This window comes from Typopeltis vanoorti, chromosome 4, assembly GCF_054136105.1.
Source record: "Typopeltis vanoorti isolate ZY-2024b chromosome 4, IOZ_Tvanoo_1.0, whole genome shotgun sequence".
In the NCBI taxonomy this organism is placed as follows: Eukaryota; Metazoa; Arthropoda; class Arachnida; order Uropygi; family Thelyphonidae; genus Typopeltis; species Typopeltis vanoorti.
In genome coordinates this window covers 1,882,389-1,905,320 of record NC_143552.1, presented here as the reverse complement: position 1 = coordinate 1,905,320, position 22,932 = coordinate 1,882,389, and the positions used below count along the sequence as shown (strand labels likewise).

At 35.0% G+C, this 22,932-nt stretch overlaps 1 protein-coding gene across 1 annotated transcript in view; it reads right to left on the bottom strand.

The window, feature by feature from the left end:
* LOC150107071 (secretin receptor-like) overlaps positions 1–22,176 on the bottom strand; it is a 33,079-nt gene extending 10,903 nt beyond the window's left edge. Inside the window, exons 1-7 of the mRNA XM_090391604.1 lie at positions 22,020–22,176; positions 12,430–12,540; positions 11,581–11,726; positions 7,529–7,623; positions 7,112–7,256; positions 2,521–2,677; positions 2,359–2,419 (exon numbers count right to left, since the gene is read on the bottom strand). Coding sequence (XP_090247730.1) covers positions 2,359–2,419; positions 2,521–2,677; positions 7,112–7,256; positions 7,529–7,623; positions 11,581–11,726; positions 12,430–12,540; positions 22,020–22,176 — 872 coding nt within the window. The remainder of the gene's footprint in view (positions 1–2,358; positions 2,420–2,520; positions 2,678–7,111; positions 7,257–7,528; positions 7,624–11,580; positions 11,727–12,429; positions 12,541–22,019) is intronic.
* Positions 22,177–22,932: the final 756 nt, after the last annotated feature.

The following is a 22,932-nucleotide window of genomic DNA, read 5'->3' as shown; positions in this document are numbered from 1 at the left end:
TAATTAAAATAAATAAATAAATAAGTAAAAGTTTAAAAAAATAATAAAAATATTAATAATAATATATAGGTACGCCTATATATAAGGGATAAGAATGTTATATATATGTATATCTAATTGTGTAAGAAAAAAAAGAAAAAAAAAGAAAAGTAAATAGCAAATTACTCCTTAAGATAAGTCAATACTACTCTAGTAATAAATATGTAGATTAAGATATACTACTAGAAATATGTATATGTTCTTGTATATACAGACACAAGGACGGTAGAAATGTCAATTGTAAGAAATGCAGATAACATAAGTTCATAACATGATAATAACCCAAAATGTTAATAGGATATATTATCCATTTATAGACCTGTAACTAATTCTGCAATTCAGAAAATTTTGTATGTAAGAAATTACAGATTTACCTCTTATGTTTAGCAAACAATATAATGTTAAAGCAAGATGGAATTCTTTTTGTAAAAATAAGAGTGCCTACAAAAAAATAAAATCTGCATGAGATATAGAGATACTACAAAAATATATGCATATATAAATGTAAATAAAAACATTTACTATATATATTAATATATATATATATATTAATATATATATATATATTAATATATATATATATTAATATATATATATATATTAATATATATATATATATTAATATATATATATATTAATATATATATATATTAATATATATATATATTAATATATATATATATTAATATATATATATATATATATATATATCAACGAGAATAGACTGATCTGATAATGGAACTTATAAATAGACTGAAATCACTATGTAACATATACCAACAAAAATAACAGCTCAAACAATTCAATAGGACAATAAGGAAAATAGAAATTGAGCATGTGATGTTGTATCTTATTTAAACAGTGATTGTAAAACAGGTGTCATAAGTATATAAGTATATTGTAACGAGTAAATGAAAATGCCTAATAGAATTAGCAGCCTATGTACAAATTGTAAATAGCTGTATATATATTTATTTTTAAATGTACACAGCTGCTGTTGTTGATACAAATAAACTCAGTAGAAGTAGCCTCAAGAAATGTAAATCAAAATGTCAATTAGAATAAGCATTTTATGTACAAATGTATATATTGTAAATAGTTGTATATATATATTTATTTTGATTGTACATAGATGCTTTAGTGTTAATAAAAATATACTCAGTGGATGTGGCGTTTGCATACCACGGCGCTTGGCCGCACGAAGGAAGACTTGGTTTCGAGTCTAGTCGGCGACTAGAGGAAATTTTTCTACGCCTTTTTTCGACCGGTTCCCGAGTTAGTCGATCTCTGGCACGGACAAGCAGGTTTTTCCTCCCGGAAACTCGGGTTTTTCGTCCTGTAAACTCAAGAAAATCGACCGTAGAACCCACATTATTTCAGACATTAAATATATATTGTGTTAGGGTTAGGGACCACGAGATGGCGGCATATTTGAGCCGTCTCTCTTCACTGTGTACCGCTTAATTAGTGATAGCCTTGGGCCATCTATCTCTGATTGGGTACCAGTGGAGATTGAACTGCCCACTCAGTCTCCAAAAGTTAGATAGGGCTAAATGGCCTCGCCTACTCCAGTATACGGGAATAAAAAGGTGTTAGCTGATTTTTTTTTTTGCTAACAAATAAAATAATAAATTAGTAACGAGTCTTTTTTCAACTATTTCTTCAATAGTTCATAACGATCTCCCGTTCATAAATTGATACATAATAAATGGCAACTGTTCAATCTCCCATAAATGAAATTTTTATATTTTTTGATATGAGACCATAGAAAGGTTTGAACCTACAGCATATGCCCTTAATAATCTATTTAATGCGTAAAACGTATAAATGCTCGTTTATCTGTTTGTTCTGCGTCCAAACGGTATGCATAATCACATCTACCTTTGGGTGGACAGATTGAAATATCGTAGTCGAAAACATTAAAGAAACAAGGAAAAGAATAATGCTAAGCCATCAGTATTTTTCTTTACATTGGATCATTTTCAGAGACAAAAATTGTCGGAAATGTTCCAAAAATGATAAAAGAAATAATTTCTCGCTGGATGGATAGCATTTGGAAATCTGGTGTTCAGCATTTCTATAGTTGTCGGAAAGCTGCTTTTAATCGGATCATTTTAATGGCGACATCAAGTGAAACAATTATATGTACAGTACATATATACATATACAGTAACGTGCATGCTAGAAAACTGCTGTAAAGTCAGCTGTGAAATCAAAGAATAATATGAATGCTAATGAATTTCAGTTGTGTTTAATGAATTATTGGGGCATTTCTATGTAGTCAAAGGAAAAATATTAAAAAAAATTACACAGACTTACAAGGTATCGTCCAGCGTAGCTCTGACTGCACACCACGGGACGATAAAAATCACGGGAACCCCTGAAAAATAGAATGCGAGTAACCATCGTAGCCAATACAAAAAAGTTCTTTAAGGTCTCAAAAATTCAACCTTGAAACACACTCAGCAAGCATTTACTTACCCCAACCCAGTATAACGTATCGCAGTATTCTGCTGGTGTCCGTGAACATGGACAGGAAGACCAGATTGTGCAAGTACAGACCCTCCATTAAGATCCAGCAGTAATTGGCCAATAAGAAATAATGCCAGAAGCTTGTAAACACTTTGCACTCCACGTTCTAAAAAGAAAGACCTAAGACATAAAACGCCATTTCTAAGTGGTAGTTTTACAAGAAACATTGCAGCTATTAAACTTTGGACTTACTACAAAGCAATAATTCAGGGAATTTATGGGTAGTGAGCATTTTACTCACTGATTCAGCAATGCTCGTGACATTCAAAATATATTCTAGCGAACAAATCTATTTATTTGCTGTCCTTTAGGGAGGAGAGAGTCGTTCAAAATAGCAACCAATAACATGCCCAAAACGGATTTCTTTTTTTCCCCTTAAAATAAATCAGATTACTTCACTTTTTTAGAGGTGAGAGATGGCACTTTAACGCATCGATTCCTCGGGGCACTCAAGATGGATGTGCAACATTTTTGTTTTGGCTACTCCATACCTCGTCGTAAATCACAGTGCACCATCAAGCAGGCAGTGAGATTCACCATCTAGGTAGAAATAGGCAAGGATTATTTTAACGCATGGCGAAAATAATGGTGGCTATATTAATCTCTGCAATTGTTGATTTAATACGTGACCACGATGCTCTACTAAATTTTATAAGGTTTCTAGCCATTCTTTACCACCAACAGTGCACATAAATAAGAAACGATTATGATGACACTTGCGAATGTCACAGAAATGAGTCAAGTTTCCCTTCAGTGCAGTGATCAAGTTTAGTTGCGCATTACCGTTTTTCTTTCCTATTTTGTTATCGAGAAATATTTTTGTAAACAAGTATGATAAAAAGTCATTCTTAGTTTTAAAACACAACTATAAATCGCATTTATTTCTAAAGTGTGACGTAGCCTTCCGTTTCTCTATTTATACGCGCTTAACAATTTTGCATTCCACTGAGTGTTGTGGTCGTTGGCGTCTTCCACCCAAACATATTCACAAAGATCCAGGCTACAGCAAAATCACCTACTCTGAGAAATCCTACCAGGGTTGTGATTGCATACTCGAATGCATTTTTAATGAAAAAGGAAACGAAAAATCACAAAATTATTCTCTATTGAAAAATGTTATTGTTTTGAATGATATGTTTCTTAAATATTAAAACATCATACAAAAGTGATAGGATCACACTTCGCCTATACAATGGATTTATACCGAATCACATTTTATCACTCACAGCTTCGAATACATTAAGTATTTATACATCTTCCGATATCACCTAATTTATATTTAAATATTTTAAGAATATATATATATATATATATATATATATATCAGATATATATATATATATATATCAGATATATATATATATATATATATCAGATATATATATATATATATATATCAGATATATATATATATATTCAAAATTCATTTTTACTCGGTTGGAATATTATAAAAAAAAGGTTTAATGACTGTTACCGAGAGATAAAAAGATGACAAGATATATTAAAAAAAAAAGATACTACTAGTTTACTAGTTTCGTTACATGAACATCCTCAGGTATCACAATCAAAGAAGTATATAAAAAATTACAGAGACTTAAAATTGTACTAACAGAACAAGTATAAAAAGACAGTAGCGTGTTTGAAGAAAATGCAAGTATGAGTTCCAAACAAACGAATACTACGCGCTGTCGCGAGTGCGCCAGTACTGAACAGAAGCAATGTGTGCGTCAGAGAGATTGTAACTCAGGCTGTTGTTGATATGAGAGGAATCTAGAGAAATTTCCTTAGATTCAACAATCTTTCTTTCAAGTTCGTCGTAGCACACATGGATGTTAAAAGTTTGAGTCCAGTTTACAATGTGCTGGCTGCCTTCGTCTGAGTTAGCTGAAAAGAGAACGTGGCTAGAGAGAGCGCTAGCTCTAGTCCTGTTATGGGAGATATCTCTACGGTGTTCATCTAAACGTAGAAGGATGGATTTAGCAGTCTGCCCATAGTATGGCTTTCCGCAATCACACAAAATCTTGTACACTCCTGGAAACTGAGTAGGAAGATGTTTCTGTTTATGTTTGCTAAGTAATGAACGAAGTTTTGGAAGCGTAGTGAAGCACGTTTTGAAGTTGAATTTCTTGAGAATCTTGGCCAGTTTTGGTGAAAGAGAGCTGATGTAAGGCAAGGAGATGAAGGCTCTTGGGGAAGAGGAATCTTCAGAAGTAGTTGAGTGCCTGGGGGAAAGAAATTTGTCAATTTTCTTTGGAGAGAAACCATTGTTAATAAACGTTTTTTTAAGAAACTGAGTTCATTTTCAATTTCTGTTTCTTCTGTAAGTAATGATTTGGCTCGGTGAGCTAAAGTGGAAATAATACCACATTTTTGTGGGGGATAGTTATGGGAGGAAGCATGAAGGTATCTGTCAGTATGAGTAGGCTTTCTAAAAATTGAGATTTTAATGCTCTCCGCACATCTGGTAAGTTTGAGGTCTAAAAAGGGAAGGCAGTCATCTGATTCCAGTTCGAAGGTGAAAGAGATTTTTTCATGGCACTTGTTTAGGTGGTCTAAAAATAAATAGAGGTTATTGATATCGTCTTCCCAGATGAAGAAAATATCATCAATATAGCGGTACCAGAATTTTGGTTTAAAGTGAAAGGAGTTAATAGCTTTTTCTTCAAAATCGTTGAGAAATATATCCGCAAGAATCGGAGAGAGTGGGCTGCCCATAGCCAGACCTGAGTTTTGTAAGTAGATCTTGTTATCATATTTGAAGTATCCTGACTTTATGCAAAGGGAGAGAAGAGCAAAGAGTTTTTTTGATAATTTGTTCTTGAGAAGATCGAGGACTTCTTGAGCAGGTACATTTGTAAAGAGAGAAACAATATCAAAATTGGCCATTAAATCTGTATTTTTAAGTTTGATGTCCTTGATTTTAGAAACAAAATCTGCAGAGTTTTTTTTTTTTTTCAAACACGCTACTGTCTTTTTATACTTGTTCTGTTAGTACAATTTTAAGTCTCTGTAATTTTTTATATACTTCTCTGATTGTGATACCTGAGGATGTTCATGTAACGAAACTAGTAGTATCTTTTTTAAAATATATCTTGTCATCTTTTTATCTCTCGGTAACAGTCATTAAACTTATATATATATATATTATTGTTCATAATTTTACTCGGTAGGAAATGTATATAAAAATTAATTTAGATAACTCTATACCGAGAAAGAAAAGTTTAATGTTAAGATACGACTAGTTTCGTGGAAAATTCAACTTCTTCAGGTATCACAGGCAAATAATTAAATAAAAAATAACAGAGACATTATAAAATACATTAACAGATCCAGTATAAAACACACAAGTAAATTTAAAAACAGGAATGCATGCTTCAGTTCCAAGTGAAGTTGACTACGTGCGTGAGCTGACACGAGTGCGCCAGTATTGGACAGTGTCCATGTGTGCATCAGAAATATTGTAGCTAAGGCTGTTATTAATATGAGATGAATCAAGTGATATTTCTCTAGATTCAACTATTCTTCTTTCAAGTTCATCATAGCACACATGGATATTAGAAGTTTGTGGCCAGTTTGTGAGGTGTTGGCGGCCTTCATCCGAGTTGATAGAGAAGAGAACGTGGCTAGAGAGAGCGCTGGCCCTGGTTCTGTTGTAGGAAATGTCTCTTTGGTATTCTTCCATGCGTAAAAGGGTGGATTTAGCTATCTGGCAGTAGTATAGTTTGCCACAATCACACAAAATCTTATAGACCCCTGGATACTGAGTAGGAGATATTTCATTTTAGGTCTACTTGGTATGGATCGAAGTTTAGGAAACGTAGTGAAGCAAGTTCCAATTTTGAATTTCTGAAGCATTTTGGCTAGTTTCGGGGAGAGAAAGAGAGAAAGCTGATGTATGGTAACGAAATAAAAGCTCTTGGTGGAGAAGAATCTTCAAAAGCAGTTGAGCGGTGGACAGAAAGAAATTTATTAATCTTTTCAAGAGAGAATCCATTGTTAACAAAAGACCTTTGAAAAAAATTGAGTTCATATTCAATTTCTGTTTCATCTGTTAATAAAGATCCTTTCTTTCTCGGTATAGAGTCATTTAAATTCATTTATATATATTATATAAATCCGAAATTATAGACTTCACTCGGGTCTGCATTTAGGCAATTACAGCCCATGAAATCACTTCATTAGGTCGAATTGATTCTTTTATCTTGTGGTTCAACTCTAAGTGAGAAGAGTTTGGGTGCAGGCACGAGTGCTCTTTTTTCATTTATATAATGGTTAATATTTTAAATACTAGTGCACAAAGAGCATAAAAAAATCATGCCGTCATTTGATTAATTCATGTGCTTACGTGGAAGTAGTTAAGAAAAAAACAGGAAATTTACATTTTCTGAAGTGAACAAATCATCTGTTTCCTCTCTCTCTCTGAATATTACTTAGCACCTTTATGCCACAATGGTGAAATAACAAGTAAATATACTCAAGCTTTTTATTATTATTATTATTATTATTAACTTACTATTACAATTTCAGAACGCTCCGCCACTGGCATTCCGTCGGTTGTTTTTATTTCCGTATGAATTCCGACTCCGTCCACAAACAGAGCATCCTTCAAGAGAAACATCGTGGCCCTCATGATAAAGGACAGGAAAAGCTGCAAGTGCAGGTTATTTCTTGGACATCGCAGTTTCCTGGAGGATAATACATGTCCTTAGTTAATAAAAGTAAATAAGTATTAAATTATGTCTCATCCGTAAAAGAGGAAATGAGAAATTCAAGCACTTAGCATATTTTACTTTGACATACAAAATATAAAATTTCTGTAAGCAGAAATCAACTTTGTCAGTCACTTAAAAAGATTCTAGACGTGTGATTTCAACGTTTAAAAGCTGGTATAAGGAAGTAATCATTTTTTCTGTAAACGATATTTTTTTTTTATTTTGCAAAAGCAGCAGTAACTTACCTAAATGCGGCTAAGATGAAGAAGGCGATTAGCAGCGTGACTAAAGAAGTGGTGTATCCAAATCTCGAAATTAACTTGATGTTGGGCAGATGAGGCTGAAAACAACAAATAAAATTTATTTCGTTTTCTTTTTTTTTATTCGAAGTACTCATTACAGTACTGTTGGTAATATTAGGTTTAGCCACATAATAGTAATGTTACTCTTTAGCTTGATTTTAAGTCAGCTTTCGTATCATTTGGATATTCCAAAGTAATTGTAACCGAACAATTCCAATAGTCTTTGAATTAATTTTCTGAAAAGAGTAAGCTAGTCATGTTAGAACATGAATTAATTATTCTCCTTTTAGAACCTAATTCAGGTTTGTCGTATCTAATATTGCATTTTGTCAAAACATTCTCTCATACAACAGAGGATCAGATCGATGAACTGCATTCTTTCATAATACATAAAATGTGATGATGGATTCAATTTTAGGTGTAATTAAAACAAGTTCTTATTGTTTTGATTTTTTTTTTGAACGTTATCATTATTTGAAAGTTTTATTAAGTTCATTAAAAGACAAAGTTCAATCATTTTGAAATCGGGATTAAGGTTTGATCTTTAAGATGTTTAAAACTCTTATAACAAGGTTAGCATTACATCGAAATCTGAAATGCATTACGTTCACTCATGCTTCGAGTTGAATACGAAATAAATAAATAGATTTCTGAAAGAAACTGAGTCAAGTTTCTTCCTCCATTTTTCTCCACATGACATTTAACCCAGTCTGGCCTACGAATGACATTAAGATGGAATCAATTACATCATACCGACTCCGCATGCGCAGTATGAGGCGATTTTGAAATGATTCTGGTAAAAACTGATTTCAGGCATTTTGAATTTGAGCAGCATTTGAATTGATTTTTAGAAAACGTTTTTATGAATAATATCAAAAGCAAGTGTAGTTTCATCAGTTTTTCGTTAAAAGGAATTACTCCATTTTGAAAATTTATGGACAGAATGAAGACTTTTTCCCTCATATCGGAATAATAACCAAAATACATACAGGAAAAAAGCAGCAATCTTCTATGAAATTAAAAAAAAAAATACGGTCGAATTACTAAGAAAAATCCGGCAACATTTACTCAGGAAAATAGTGAAAACGGATGCACAATTTCTCATTCAAAACAACTTCACATCCATTTTCACGGTTTTCCCAAAATTTTTAAACGAAACATTCATGCAGCATGGAATGGAGGAAAAAATAATAAAGCTCATCTTTGAGTACAAACGTTTTTGGAAGAACCGAAGAGTAAGCTGAAAGGGAATAAAAGGCGAGAATTTTATAGTAATAACGTACGACTAATAACGTTTATAATTAAAAGAACTTTAAATCTCATCTTCTTGTTTATACCGTCTTTTACCTAGCGTGTCGAGGGTTTATTAATCATCGGACCTCACTCCGTTTACAGGATAGGGTGGTCAGCCCTACGCGCCGGTGTATCCAATGTCCTGTAGTGTTGAGTTCTCAGAGCCGGATTGCCTGCTTTGCTGATGAAAAACCCCAGGATAAACTATGGGAAATAGCCCTGCTGTCCACGCACAAGACCGGCCAACTTGGCTATGGCTCAGGAAGATCCTTCAACTCCTCACGTCATTGACGGGAATCGAACCTAGGACACTCCTTCCCTAGGCATACGGTTGCGAAGCGCACAGCCACTGGGCTAACCGCGCGGACAAGAACTTTAAATATTAATTATAAATAGATTTTATAAGCACCTGAATTCTGCACGTGCCGTATTTTTCGCCTTACAAGACGCACCGTAGTATTAGACGCATCACATTTTTCAAATTTCATCGAATTTTTGGAAAAAAATATTCTTCGCAGTATAAAATGCACGAATTATGCATTCAGTTTTTAATGTAAATATTATTATTTTTTACAATAAATTTTCATACATGTATTATCCGTTTATTTCCCGTGATATTTTTGGTTTTGCACACATCCGTAAATTATTTCTTTCGATGACATTCCTTCCTGTTGCCAATAATTTTGCCCGTCGAATAATCATTTTTGTAGATATGCAGCAACCCTGTCTTCTTTGATCCATTATCCAAGTTTTTAATTCATTTTCAATTTCTGGCCATTTTCTCGGTATTCTGCACAGACTGTGTTTTTTATAATTTACTTCTATTAGTTGCTGTTGTGTCCTCCAAGTTCGTACCATTTTTGTGTACCCGAGGCCCAAAATGCCGTTCTGCTGCCTTTCTTTTTTTGCGAACTCAATTACACTACGTTTAAACGCAGTCGTATAGCTATGTCTGTGCATCGTAGCATCCATGCGTTATATATAAAAAAAATTAAATATAATAATGCATTTATTACCAGTTTAAGTGCTTGACCGTTAACAACCGTGCAACTATTCAAACCGATCACGCATTACCGGTTTATAAGACGCATCCTAATTTTCAGATAAGTTTTAGGTACAAAAAAGTTCGTCTTATAAGGCGAAAAATACAGTACTTCTTTATCAGAATACTACTATAACACTGAATAATCATGCCATACACCAAGTAAATTTTATAATATTAATATTTGATAGTAACCCTTTATTCGACCGGTTCCCTAGTTAGCCGATCTCAGCCACGGAGAAGACAAGCAGATTTTTTCTCCTTGAAACGCTTTACATAACTTAAACTAAAGAAAATCGACCTTAGAACTTAAGCTATTTTAGATAATAATATACTGCGTTGGGGATCGCGAATGGCGGCACTTGTTTACATCTCTTTACTGGGTGCCATTTTCTAATTAGTCTTGGACCAGCTATATCCGATTGCCTCCTTGCGGAGATTGCAGAAACAACAGCACCAATAAAAGGCTAATTAAAACATGTAGGACGTAATACCGATTTCAAAATTTACCTAACCGATACTTTTCACCAATTTTTGTGTTACGTTTTACATAATATTTTCAAGATAGGATAGATTTAAAATCGATAGTGGGAGGAGGCACCTGGACCTGTTGTTTCTCTTTCTTCATCGAGCAGAGTTTGATGTTCTATACCAAATGCGTTTGCAATTCCACTTTAAGCACCCTAATGTATGCTAACCAAGTTCTCCGCCTCCTTCTTTGGAAAATCTTTCTCTGCCTTCTCCAAAGAATGTAACTTCTCCTGTTCAAAAAATTGAATTAACAGATTATTCTTTATCTTTAAAGAGATTTCTTCTTCTTATTCGCACACCCAGCGTCGATTTCATGTGCTATAATTCTTCGACCTTTCGTCCGTGGATATATACACGGAACCTCTATTTAAGACACTTGCCAATCGTAAATTTACTACTCGGAACTATACTAAATTATAGGTAAATTTACTTATAATTTCCACTGTTTGTCGTATGGAATTTTTTAATTTTTATATATTTTAAATGCTCCAGCATCGATGTTATTTTATAAATTTCTTAACCTTGTAAAGACTATATACACGATTTAGCCTGCACGATTTAGTGTGTGTAAACCACGATGTCCATGATAATGACAATCTGGAAGTCTTTACATTTATTTTAATTATTTATGAACTTAGAAAATTTAGTTATTTCGTTAGTTTCACAAAAGGGAAAGTTCATGTGTGTGTGGGTGGGTGGGTGCGCATGCTCGGAAATTCCTTGATTTAATCAAAACAAATTATTATGATTAAATGAATATATGCTAAAACACGAATCGAATTTCATTCCTTTAAAAACAAAGAATTGAACATCATCTAATGAGAAAGTGTCTGGAATAAGTCGTTTTAGTTAAGTATTTTGGTTAAAAAATATTGAATAAGCTGATGTTTCTAGCCAAGAGCTTGCATGAGATTACACCCAAAATTAAGTTTCAGTCAGATAAGTCAGTATACGTTTTTTCTTTCTTTCCCCTATTTGTATAATTTTAGAATTGGCAAAATTCTAATTAGCATGTATTCGTTTCTACGTGATTATCTTGGTAAAATTATACCGAATAACCCGTCGTGCAGAATCCCTGATAGTGTTCGACATACAGTGTAGACGTTTCAATTTTAAAATCGATGCTTACCTCCAGAAGAGAACTGTTGTACCTGTCAATGTCATCGAATATTTGAAAGTCTTGTTTAGCACATTGCGTGTAATTTGTCCACGTTGTATTAGTACTTTCATTTAACCACCAGGTGCCGGCACTTGTGCATCGTCTAGAGGCAAAGGCTGTGAGAAATGAAATACCTCAATAATTAAACGAAAATTTTATCCTTAAAAAAAAAAAAAATCATTGCAATTTCCGAATTTGGTAATAATGAATATCTAATAATATAGCCATTGAATTTGGCAATAAACATGTCGACAGAATAATAATACCTGCATGTATTTTTAAATAAAGTTTTCTTAAAATGCTTTTTATATTAATTTTAAAATCTTACAAGAAATAAATCTCATGGAGATTTATGTCTTGACGCTTTGAGAGCCCTTACAAAACAAAACGCTTTTAACTGTTAAAAACAACTCGATAAATGGGAAAGTGGAACAGTTCGTGTATTCTGAAAATTTCCCTTTTTATCAAGTATGAAGGGCAGTAAAAGTAGTCCCAAAGAACTACATATAGAGAATGGATTCATATTTTATTTTAAATACAAATCCACAATAAGCCATATTTAGGCATTGCAATCGCAGCCGAAATGGATGAAGGTTGCCCATTTAAAGGATGTGTTAAAGTTCGAAGTAGAAATGCCAACAGGAATATTTAGAATTTATTCTGTAAAGCAGTAATTTTCTTTGTTGTTCCGATTTCTGGATACTACTAAGAACACTTTCGTCAAGAAAGAGCAGTCAAATCTCACTAGAAAAGTGTATATGAAATTATGCCTAACAAAGGTTTACATATTATATTAAGAAGAAATATAAGAGCACTTACCTTTGGTGTTGAAGCCGTGAATGTATGCTGGACAGGGTGCATGGAGCACAGATCCACTGGGGGCGTGAGGCCAACAGTAAGCACCGTCCCACGCAATTGGACAATAAAGGCCTAAGAGAGCGCAGGCAATTAGTAAACAATAAATTTTAATGATATACATGTTCTCTTATTTTCAGTGCAATCGACTATATTTAAATTTGATATGTGACATTCTATAAACGACAGATGAACATTTTATGTAGTTCTAGCTTGCTGCGTTTTACTACATACACAAAACATTTTTTATGTTGCTCCCACCCACAAGAGGTTATATGCAAACCAAGGATAAGCGAAGGATTTTTCCCTTTTTTATCAACTGAATATATAAGTTTGAATACTTATTTTTTAGATAGTCCGAAAACCCTGCTCTAGAGACCAGACATGGAACCTCAAGCCACTTCAGGCCGCCTCCGATAAGAAGGTCGGTGGTCTAACACCGGGCGATGAAATTCATCTCCTACTAAAAACAGTCAAACTCCATGCCCAAGGAGGGGTGCGAACCCGAAGCTTGTTTGTAAAGCGGGTACGATAATCACTCAGCCAACCGGGCCCACAATTGCGTACAGATGCAAATAGTTCAATTCGGGAAACACGAAGATTATATTGTTTGAATGTTGGGTGGTAGCGTTGTTTGATATTCAGCCAGGTTTCTGAATATACAGTAGGCAAATGAATAATGAATTGAATATTTTGCAATTCGTGCTTTAATTGTGCCCTAGAGCAAACCATAATGAGATAACGACGTTCCTCAGGTCAGGCCACGCTTGAAAATCATATTCTGACTCCAGTAGAAAGCTGTTGTCAGAAATGAAGAGTTAGAAAGATAAGATAAAAATTATTTCTTGAGATAAGTAAATGTAAACTCATATCTCGCCTGAGATAACATTCTTTTAACAGGTTTGTCCGATTTTTTTGAACAACTGAAATAATGCATTGTTGTAATAATGGAACATGTTCGGCATCGTCATGATTTTATTGCTATGGATAAGTTGTCTGTTTCATTTCTTGCATGAAGAATGAAGGTGTATAAACTTGCATCCTTCTTGAAAGATGAAGAGTGGGTGAACAACAGTGAATTAGTACGTATCAAGGATTGCAGGTGAATTAATTTACCAAGAACTGGAAATCAGAGAGATGACACGGCTGACAGACTGTTGCCAAGTTTTCTATCACTTGTTATTGACGGAGTATTTATTGCACAATAACTCGATAAGCATTCGAAATGTCTAGTTCTCTCTCATTCTGCACATATCCAAAGAACACTTAATAACAAAATATTTTGTTCCTGAGAGTATATTTTTCCTTCTGTCCATTGTATGGATGGTGTAACAATGTCAATCAATGTACAGATATGTAAAAATACCTCTGTTATTATTCTCTTTCATTCTGTGTCTTCAACTGTGTCCATCAGGCTGCGCTACTAGAAGCGATGATTTCTTGGCACGTGGAGTTGTTTTTGATGCATTCCAGTTATTGCCCAGTAGATATTTTCCATACCATTTCTGATACCCTGAATTACACATCGACGACATTCACCTTAATTTAGAGGAAAGAAAATAGTCCTGACGCATTTTATGTGAATTTTTATCTACGTATTCATTCAACAGACGTGACGGGGGAAAACACTTATTTTTCCTATTTTTATTTAGTTACAGCAGATGTTGCTTTTGGTTTCAATAATAAATAAAACTCTGGGTTACTTTACATGCCTGTAGATGTCGCCTACTGGAAATGTTTGTAGTACGCTTGAAAATTACCTTGAATAGGAACAATTATGTTTTCTCCAGACAATTCAAATGTTTCCGGAAAGGATTTCTGGCTTCAGTTCTGTAATTGATGCATTATTTACTCTTTTATATCAGTATCTCGATAATATTCCTTCAAATTCGATTTTCTGGAAATATAGATATAAGAGGCATTTTGTTTTCGAGATTTTTATTTTTCACAAACGTGTTCCACTCATGAGACGAGTAGCACGTTTTATAATGAAACTTTAAACCCAACTACAAGAGAAACATTCGTTTAATATGAGTAGTTAAATCATTTGATGGGTTTCATTAACGTTGAACGACAATATTAATGAGTCCCCTGGTTTTGATTTTAAAGTTTATCAAAGGAAGGAAAGAATTTCGAAATTACTCCTGAACTGTTTTTCAAGAAATCAGTAAGTGAAGAAAGTGGCGCATGCGAACAACCTAATTGAGGTAGTAGCCTTATAAAAGATTTTTCGGCAAGCGATCTAAAAGGATAAGTGCAGCTATATATTACAGCACTTCCTAAATATATTTGGAAGTGCTATATTTGAAACTGCATTTGAAGGAATACCGCTGTAAAACTCGATGCAGCTTAAAAATATCAAAGCGCTTTACATCGATTTTTATACGGGTCAAGTCTCATCAGAACTGTTACAAAAATAACCATGATTATCTCTATGTAATTTTTGCTAAATATATAATGTAAATACTCCTATGGAAATTGATTGTATTTACCATTTTAATAAAGTTTCTAGAATGTCCAAAACAAAGGCAATGCTTTACCATCGGAACTTTGTATAATAGATATGTATAAGAGCATAAGAAAGTTGTTTACGATTAAGTGTGTGAGAAAGTTGTTTGTAAGCTCGGCGCATAAAGACCTTCAAAGCTAGTATCAAAGAGGTCCGCTAGTTTCAGACAAGACAAATAAAAATAGAGTGTATGGAGGAGAAAAAAGTAACGGGCCGGCCTTAACAAAAGGATCAAGAAGAACTGCCGATTTCTTCGGGTTTACAATCCTTGGTGCAAGGTTCCGAGAAGGCGAAAATAAAAGAGGACTAAGCCGAACAGCGGGGGGAAGTTTCCGGTAGAACCAGAGGGGCAGTTTACGGCAGAGAACCAGAGGCAGTGGAGAGGAGACGAGGTCCAGTTGCTGACAGAAGTAGAGGTGAGATTTAGTTGCTGACAGAAAGAGAGGTGAGATCCAGCTGCCGAGAGAGCAGAGGTGAGGTCCAGTTACCAAAGAGAGCTAGAGGCAGTAGGTGGAGAACCAGAAGCATAAAGTTTCTAGAATTGACCCAGAGAAACAGACGTAATGGCGAACCCACGCCAGAGGAAAAAAATTGGGAAGTCAATCGAAATCAAGCCTGTATGCTGAAACTTCTTGATTGAGCTTTTGAGTACCAGAAAAATTGCAGTCCAAGAACCGCTAATACTCTGACGAAACTCCCCCTGAAACAAGGCCTAACATGAAAGAAGAACCATAGAGACTTTCATGCAAGACCTTTGGAAAGTGTCGTGACAAAGAGCCTACATAAGTGTGTTCCAACCCTTTAATGTACATTCTTTTTGTAATCTAGGAGACATGTCATAGATGGACTGATAAGAAATAGTAATAATAAATATCTATGAGAGTCCTCTGAATTGTTGTTAACTGGAATATTAATTGTAAGATAACTTGCCATAGCTATTTAATCTCGTTATGAGTAAATTAGTCTCAACAATTTGGTTTTCTTAAGCAGAGAAGTTACAGAGTAAATATATTGTTTAGTCATTTAATATTGAAGAGAGATAAATTTGTTTCTTTATATCAAAGGGATAGGTAGGTAGGTAGAGACCTCCCTATCGCGTATTTAATGTACTTTATTTTTAATGTAAATAAATGTGTTTTAGTTATATATCAATAGAGTGCCACCTGATTGTTTATTTTAAAATGCACTGATCCTAAAAAACATTTTCGGACTTGTGAGCAGAAAACCGAGTGAGATAGCCGAAGCATATAGTTAAGTGCAAATAGATCACGCCTGTTTGTGTAAAGTTTTACTGAAGGAATTTGTGTTAGAGAAAGAGAGAGAGAATTCAACCGGCCTTCTGACTGAGTTTTATGCCAATTAAAAGATATTAGTGGCTCAGTCTCAATAAAATAAATTTTCTAGTATCCATAGGCATAAGACTCATAGTGCGAAAGGTAGATAAACATAGTACGCAATAGTATAAGCAAGAAAGGTTACGAGAGAGAAAGTGCGCACTGCTAATTAGAATAACGGTATTTCAAAGGCACAGTAACCTAACAGGCTCCATAAAAGGCTTTATAAATTGCAAGAAATAGTAGCACACAGTTTACAATGATGCAGCAGCAGCGACAGGATAAAATCCACAGTAGTTAAAATAAGAAAAAATGGATTGGAACAGTTTTGTAAATAAAGATCAGGCAACTAAATAGAAAGTGTATATACATGTATATATATAGTGTAAGAAATTTTTTTTAAGATCCATGAATGTGAACAGCGGTAACTCTGAAGCCACTAGTACTAACACGATGGGGGATGTAGAATTCATTAGAACAGTAAATCCTCACCTCATAATCCCTCAATTCTCTGGAGAGGACCATGACGATGTATTATCTTTCTTCAGGTTTTTAGAGCAGCTAAGGAACGTCGGAAACTGGTCGGACGTCCAGCTTCTAATAATCTTAAGAAATAAACTGATTGGAAGGGCTAAGAATTTTTTGTAATCCTCACCCATCTAGAGAGGCACTTTGGAATACAATAAATTCAAGGATATACCCTGATATCTCAGTTTTCCAAAGTTAAAAGCATGGGTCCGAACCTGTGGAGGCAGCAAAAATGTAGACAAGAGAAAAAAGAATGTATCACTGATTATTATAATAGGTTGCTCACCTTAGCTAATAGCTTGAGCGTATCTAGTGATGAAAAGAGACACTTTGATTGGGCTGTCTTCAAGCAATTCAGATTAGGTGTAAGAGAAGAATATAAAGAGACAGCATAAAGAAGGAAAATAAACATCTTAGATGAATGCTATCAGGCCATAAAAGAAAAAGGAGTGCTAGGCGATCTTCATCCCGAATCCAATACCAGCCAGATACACAACATTATTGAAGTGTCAGATCAAAAGAGAGAGGTTAAGAAAGAGAAAAATCCAGAGAATTCTAACAGAAAAAGTAAAGTCAAACTGAAGGGAGAAAAAGAGGAAATACGACCACAGAAAAGAATAACAGACCACAACAATTTGAGTGCTGCAGAGTCTATTAACATGGAAGAAATACACTCTTATATCAAAAATGAGGTAGAAAGACTACCGCAGCCCTTATTAGATAAACTTGACTCCATTCTAAACCAGTTAGAGGAGTTCAAATCAATAACCTCCAAGGAGCAGCTGGGCTCTGAACAAGAGTGTACCAAAAGGGAAAACAGGAGGAAGGTACCTCAGTGCTATAGATACAATAAATTTGGGCACATTACCAAAAATTGCTATAAAAGTAGAAGAGACCCAAATAGAAGGATGCATTTGGAATCTAGTGTGGTAATGACTCACCATCATCCCACACGGAGGACGAAGTGGCTAAGAAATATTAGAAATCAGCATGAAAATTCCACGACATTAATAAGGGGAAAAATAAGAGGGCTAAAGTGCAGAGATTTGTTGGACACTGGTTCCCAAAAGTCAGTGATACCCGGATCTCTCTTCAGGAATTTGCGATCCCGAGTATCCGACAGTATCACTAAACTAAGAACACCTGTCTTGTCATGTCGAAGGTGAACATGTGGCTGCCGGATTTTAAGTTAAGCATTTCACTTGAGTTGTTAATTCTCCCGGAATCCTCTCAAACTACGGAAAAGATAGTACTCGGAACTGACTTTTTAGAGAAACATAAGTTCTCTTGTGGTTTCTCTAAAGGGGAGATTTCCATTTTAGGATTTAACCGAGTTGCCAGGCAGAGAGGTAGTCAAAGGCATCGCGCTGGTGAAAATGTTGATGAGAGCAACACACGGAATGACCATTCCTATTTAGGGAAAAAAGGGGGGGGACAAGGAAAAATAAAATTGTTGATAAGAAAGACAGGGAAAATTCTTTGCCTGATTCCCCAACTGTTAGAGATGCTGAACAGGTAAAAGGGGGAGAGACATTACACATGTTCAGTGTCAAGGTGGCAGCAAATGTGAAAGAGGAAAGAGAGGCCACAAATAAAAATGCAAAGGATGGAATAGAAGTGAACACATTAGAAACAGAGAGAAGTAGTAATAATATCCACCATCCAGGTAACGGGTGAAATAGAATAAGGAGAGCAGGTTGTCGTAAAGGGGTAAATTATCCGAGAGACAGTGACAAACATGAGTAACAACATCAATCACACCCAAAAGAGCCCACAGATCAGGCTGATGTCGTTCCCTGCTCAAAATTAGATGACAAACCTTGTACTCTCTGATCCAGAGAATACACGACTCACGACACAAACACTGTATGAAAAAATTTTTCATAGTTTAAAAATGTTTCATGAAGGGGTGGGCCTTTGTAAAACTCGAAGTAGCTTAAAAATCCCAAAGCGTTTTACATCGATTTTTACAGCAGTCAAGTCTCATGAGAACTGTTACAAAAATAACCTTGTTTGTAATTCTCTATGTAATTTGTGCTAAATATATAATGTAAATAACCCTGTGGGAATTGATTGTATTTACCGTTTTAACTAAAGTTTCTAGAATGTCATAAACAGAGGCGATGCTTTGCCCTCGGAACTTTGTATAATGTACAATAGCTATGTATAAGAGCACAAGAAAGTTAATTACGATCAAGAGTAAGAAAGTCGTTTTAAGTTCTGCATATGAACACCTTTAAAACTAGTATCAAAGAGGTCCGCTAGTTTCACAGAAGTTTCCACTGCCCGACAAGACAAAGAAAAAAAGAGTGCACGGAAAAGAAATAAGGAAGGCCGGCCTTAACAAAAGGATCAAAGAGAACTGCCGATTTCTTCGGGGTTTACAACCCTTGGTGCAAGGTTCCAAGAAGGCGAAAATAAAAGTGGACTGAGCCGAACATTGGGGGCAGTTTCCGGCAGAGAACCAGAGGGGCATTTTCAGCAGAGAACCAGATGCGGTCAAGTGGAGGCGAGGTAAAGTTGCTGACAGAGGAGAGCCAAAAGCAGCAGAACGATCTTCAAGCCTGTATGCTGAAACTTCTTGCCTGAGCTTTTGAGTACAAGGAAATTGAAGTCCAAGAACCGCTAATAATCCGATGAAACGCCCCCTGAGGCAAGGCCTAAGATGAAAGAAGAACCGTAGAGACTTTGATGCCAGACCTTTGGAAGGTGTCGTGAAAAGAGCCTTCATAAGTGTGTTCCAACCCGTTAATGTACATTCTTTTTGTAATCTAGGAGACATGTCATAGATGGACTGATAAGAAATAGTAATAATAAATATCTACAAGAGAGTCCTCTGAATTGTTGTTAACTGGAATATTAGTTGTAGGATAACTTGACATAACTAGCTAATATCGTTATGAGTAAATTAGTCATGGCAATTTGGTTTTCTTAAGAAGAGAAGTAACAGAGTAAATATATTGTTTAGGCATTTAACATTGAAAAGAGAAAGTTTGTTTCTTTATACCAAAAGGAGTAGAGAGAGAAGAGTAACCTCCCTATCGCGTATTTAATGTACTTTATTTTTAATGTAAATAAATGTGTTTTAGTTATATGTCAATAGAGTGCCACCTGATTGTTTATTTTAAAATGCACTGATCCTAAAAAACATTTTCGGACTAGTGAGCAGGAAACCGAGTGAGATAGCCAAAGCATATAGTTAAGTGCAAATAGACCACGACTTTGTGTAAAGTTTTACTGAAGAAATTCGTGTTAGAGAAAGAGAGAGAGAGAATTCAACTGGCCGTATTACTGAGTTTTATGCCAATTAAAAGATATTTGTGGCGCAGTCTCAATAAAATAAATTTTCTAGTATCCATAAGACTCATAGTGCGAAAGGTAATAAACATAGTACGCAATAGTATAAGCAAGAAAGGTTACGAGAGAGAAAGCGCGCACTGCTAATTAGAATAACGGTATTTCAAAGGCACAGTAACCTAACAGGCTCCATAAAAGGCTTTATAAATTGCAAGAAATAGCAGCACACACACTTTGCACTACTTGAAATTAAGCGTTTCCAGCAGAGGAAAAACTGAGGATTTACTGTAATATCCGCTGTACCAAAGAAGTAAAGATTACTAGCGAAAAAAAGTATTTAGGGGTTGTTCTATATACGAGGATGTGCTGAAAAGTTATTATTATTACACAACACCTCCAGGGAATCCAAAGACTCATCGAGGGAGGGTACCTACTCTACAACTCCCCATCTCCACCAATCGCCACTACCTCCATCATCTACACCAACGCCATCTACCGCTGACCACCACCACTAGTCTTTTCATAGACAAACATCCATGCCCACGGGGGGGGGGGGGTTCGAAACCTGCAGCTTTTGGCTGGAGAGCGGATACGCTAACCAGGGCGGCATAATTGTATAATAATCATTGTGAACGAATCAACATGTCTGACATTTCTTATATTATATCCTAAAAGAAAAAGAACAAATTGTCACAATATGATATATGGGTGTTAAAGGGTTTTAAGAAAAGTTCTTTCTTGTGGTTATATCAGTTGCTTTAATATGATTTTTTCTATGGGCTTATCAGAACATTTCAGCGTCCCTCTACCCTCGTAAATGTGGGCGTAATAGGAGAAAAAGATACAGGAGCTAAGATTGTATTTCAATATAAAAGCAACATCTTCCCCTCTGATGTATGCGCGGTGATTCTTTTTTGAAGTCGATAAGGGGAAAAACATCAAATGTGTTTATATTTATAAAATATATTTAGTGACAAAATGTAGGGTGTTTTCACGATCGATTTTTGGAGATAGTAACAGAAAATAAACATTGGACTTGAAATTTTGAATAAATTGATGTGAATAATGTAGGAACACTGATATTAACATTAACCAGCAAAATGCAAACGGAATAGCGAAAATAAGCGTTTATTCTTGATATTCATGTAAGCCATTTCATCAAATCGGTTGGAAACGGCAAATATCACTCAAATAATTGACCCCAGAACGAGAGAGTTTATGAGACTTATTACACGACACTATCACGCGTGACGGAGTGATTAGAGAGAAAAAGGAAGGAATCTGTTAATGCATTTCTCGAAGAGCTGGGTGTTCTGTGCATTGTACGAAAGATGAATGCAAAAGGTGGATCCAAATAGCAGCGTAGATTTAGAGTTGAACTGGGATCTGCAGCGTACGCTGACTGACAAGATGGAATTTTTGCCTTCACCCACTGAATATATGTATGCTCAATTTATATTTTGCCTGGTCATATTTTCTGGAAAACAAGAGCTAAACAGGCCACTCCTAGAATATTGAATATTTGTGATGATTTCGCAAATGATGACGAAGAATACAGGCTCGAGAAACAGTGCACTTTCCTCATGACTCCAAGCCACATAAGGATAATAGTAAAAAAAAAAAAATCGAAGCCTAAGAAGAATGTACAGTGCAATTAGTGGACGGGATTGCAGAAAATCAGAATCTTTGATAAAATGGAACGTGTGTGAAGGAAGGAGAAACAGTTTTTTTAATTTTGTTTTCAATTTTTAACCAGTATATTTTCAAAAAAAAAAAGATGATGAACCTTATTGTTGTTCTCGTAAATATCACAACAGTTGCAATAACTAAACGTTGAAGTGCAGCTAAAGTAAACATTTAATGATGGAAATACAGTGGCAACTTACCATCGGCAGGTGGCACTGATGATGATATTTTTTCATTGCATTTCTTCTCCTCTCTTTTAATGGCTTCAAGTTGTTCCATGAATTCACTGTTTAAGGAAGAACTGCTCGTTTCGGACTGCAAAAGAAGTACTTGAGTAACAAACTGTACATGAAGCATCGATCAATGTATAAATTATATGCAGACAATTGAGAGATATTCAGAAAACATCAATAGGAACTGACGACGTTCAGAAGATAAGTGCTCTGAAACAAAGTAATCTCTAGAAGCACGAATTATAACATTGTGATTATAGCCATATTTAACTTCAAATACTGATAACTCTCTCTCAGTTCTTTTATTATAGTATATCAAGTTTGTAAATTACGTTAACTTTATGGCCGACATGCAGATTGTGTGCGGCATTAAAATCCTCTCCAGTCAGTACGAGTCCGGCTAAATTACCTTCAGATAAAGTACTTATAAAGATCGTGTACTCTGAGGGCGATTTAAGTGGTTACTAACAAAAGGGTACCGTTATAAAAAGCAGATGGAGTGGGTATGCCCACAAGCATAGAAAAATGTGTTGAGCACCAAAAGTGGGCCGAATATTTAAAGATATGTACCAAAATGATATAAACTATTGGAATGAAGTATATACTGGTTGGTTTCTGTGCAAGTTGTGCTCGCATGCAAATTATTTTAAGCGCGTGTGTTAAAGCTCCTACGTTATCTCGCTAAATCAGCAGCAAACAAACCATTATTTTTAAATGCATTTTGCAGTAATGCATAAACCTTCATAAATTTTCCGTTAGGCTTTTGTTACCAGTTTATATTGCTGATATAAAATACATTTACTTATTTATATTCTGATTTCGCAAAGTTTCAAAACGAATGCACAACGCAACGAAAGGTCATTCACGACCCATGAACTTC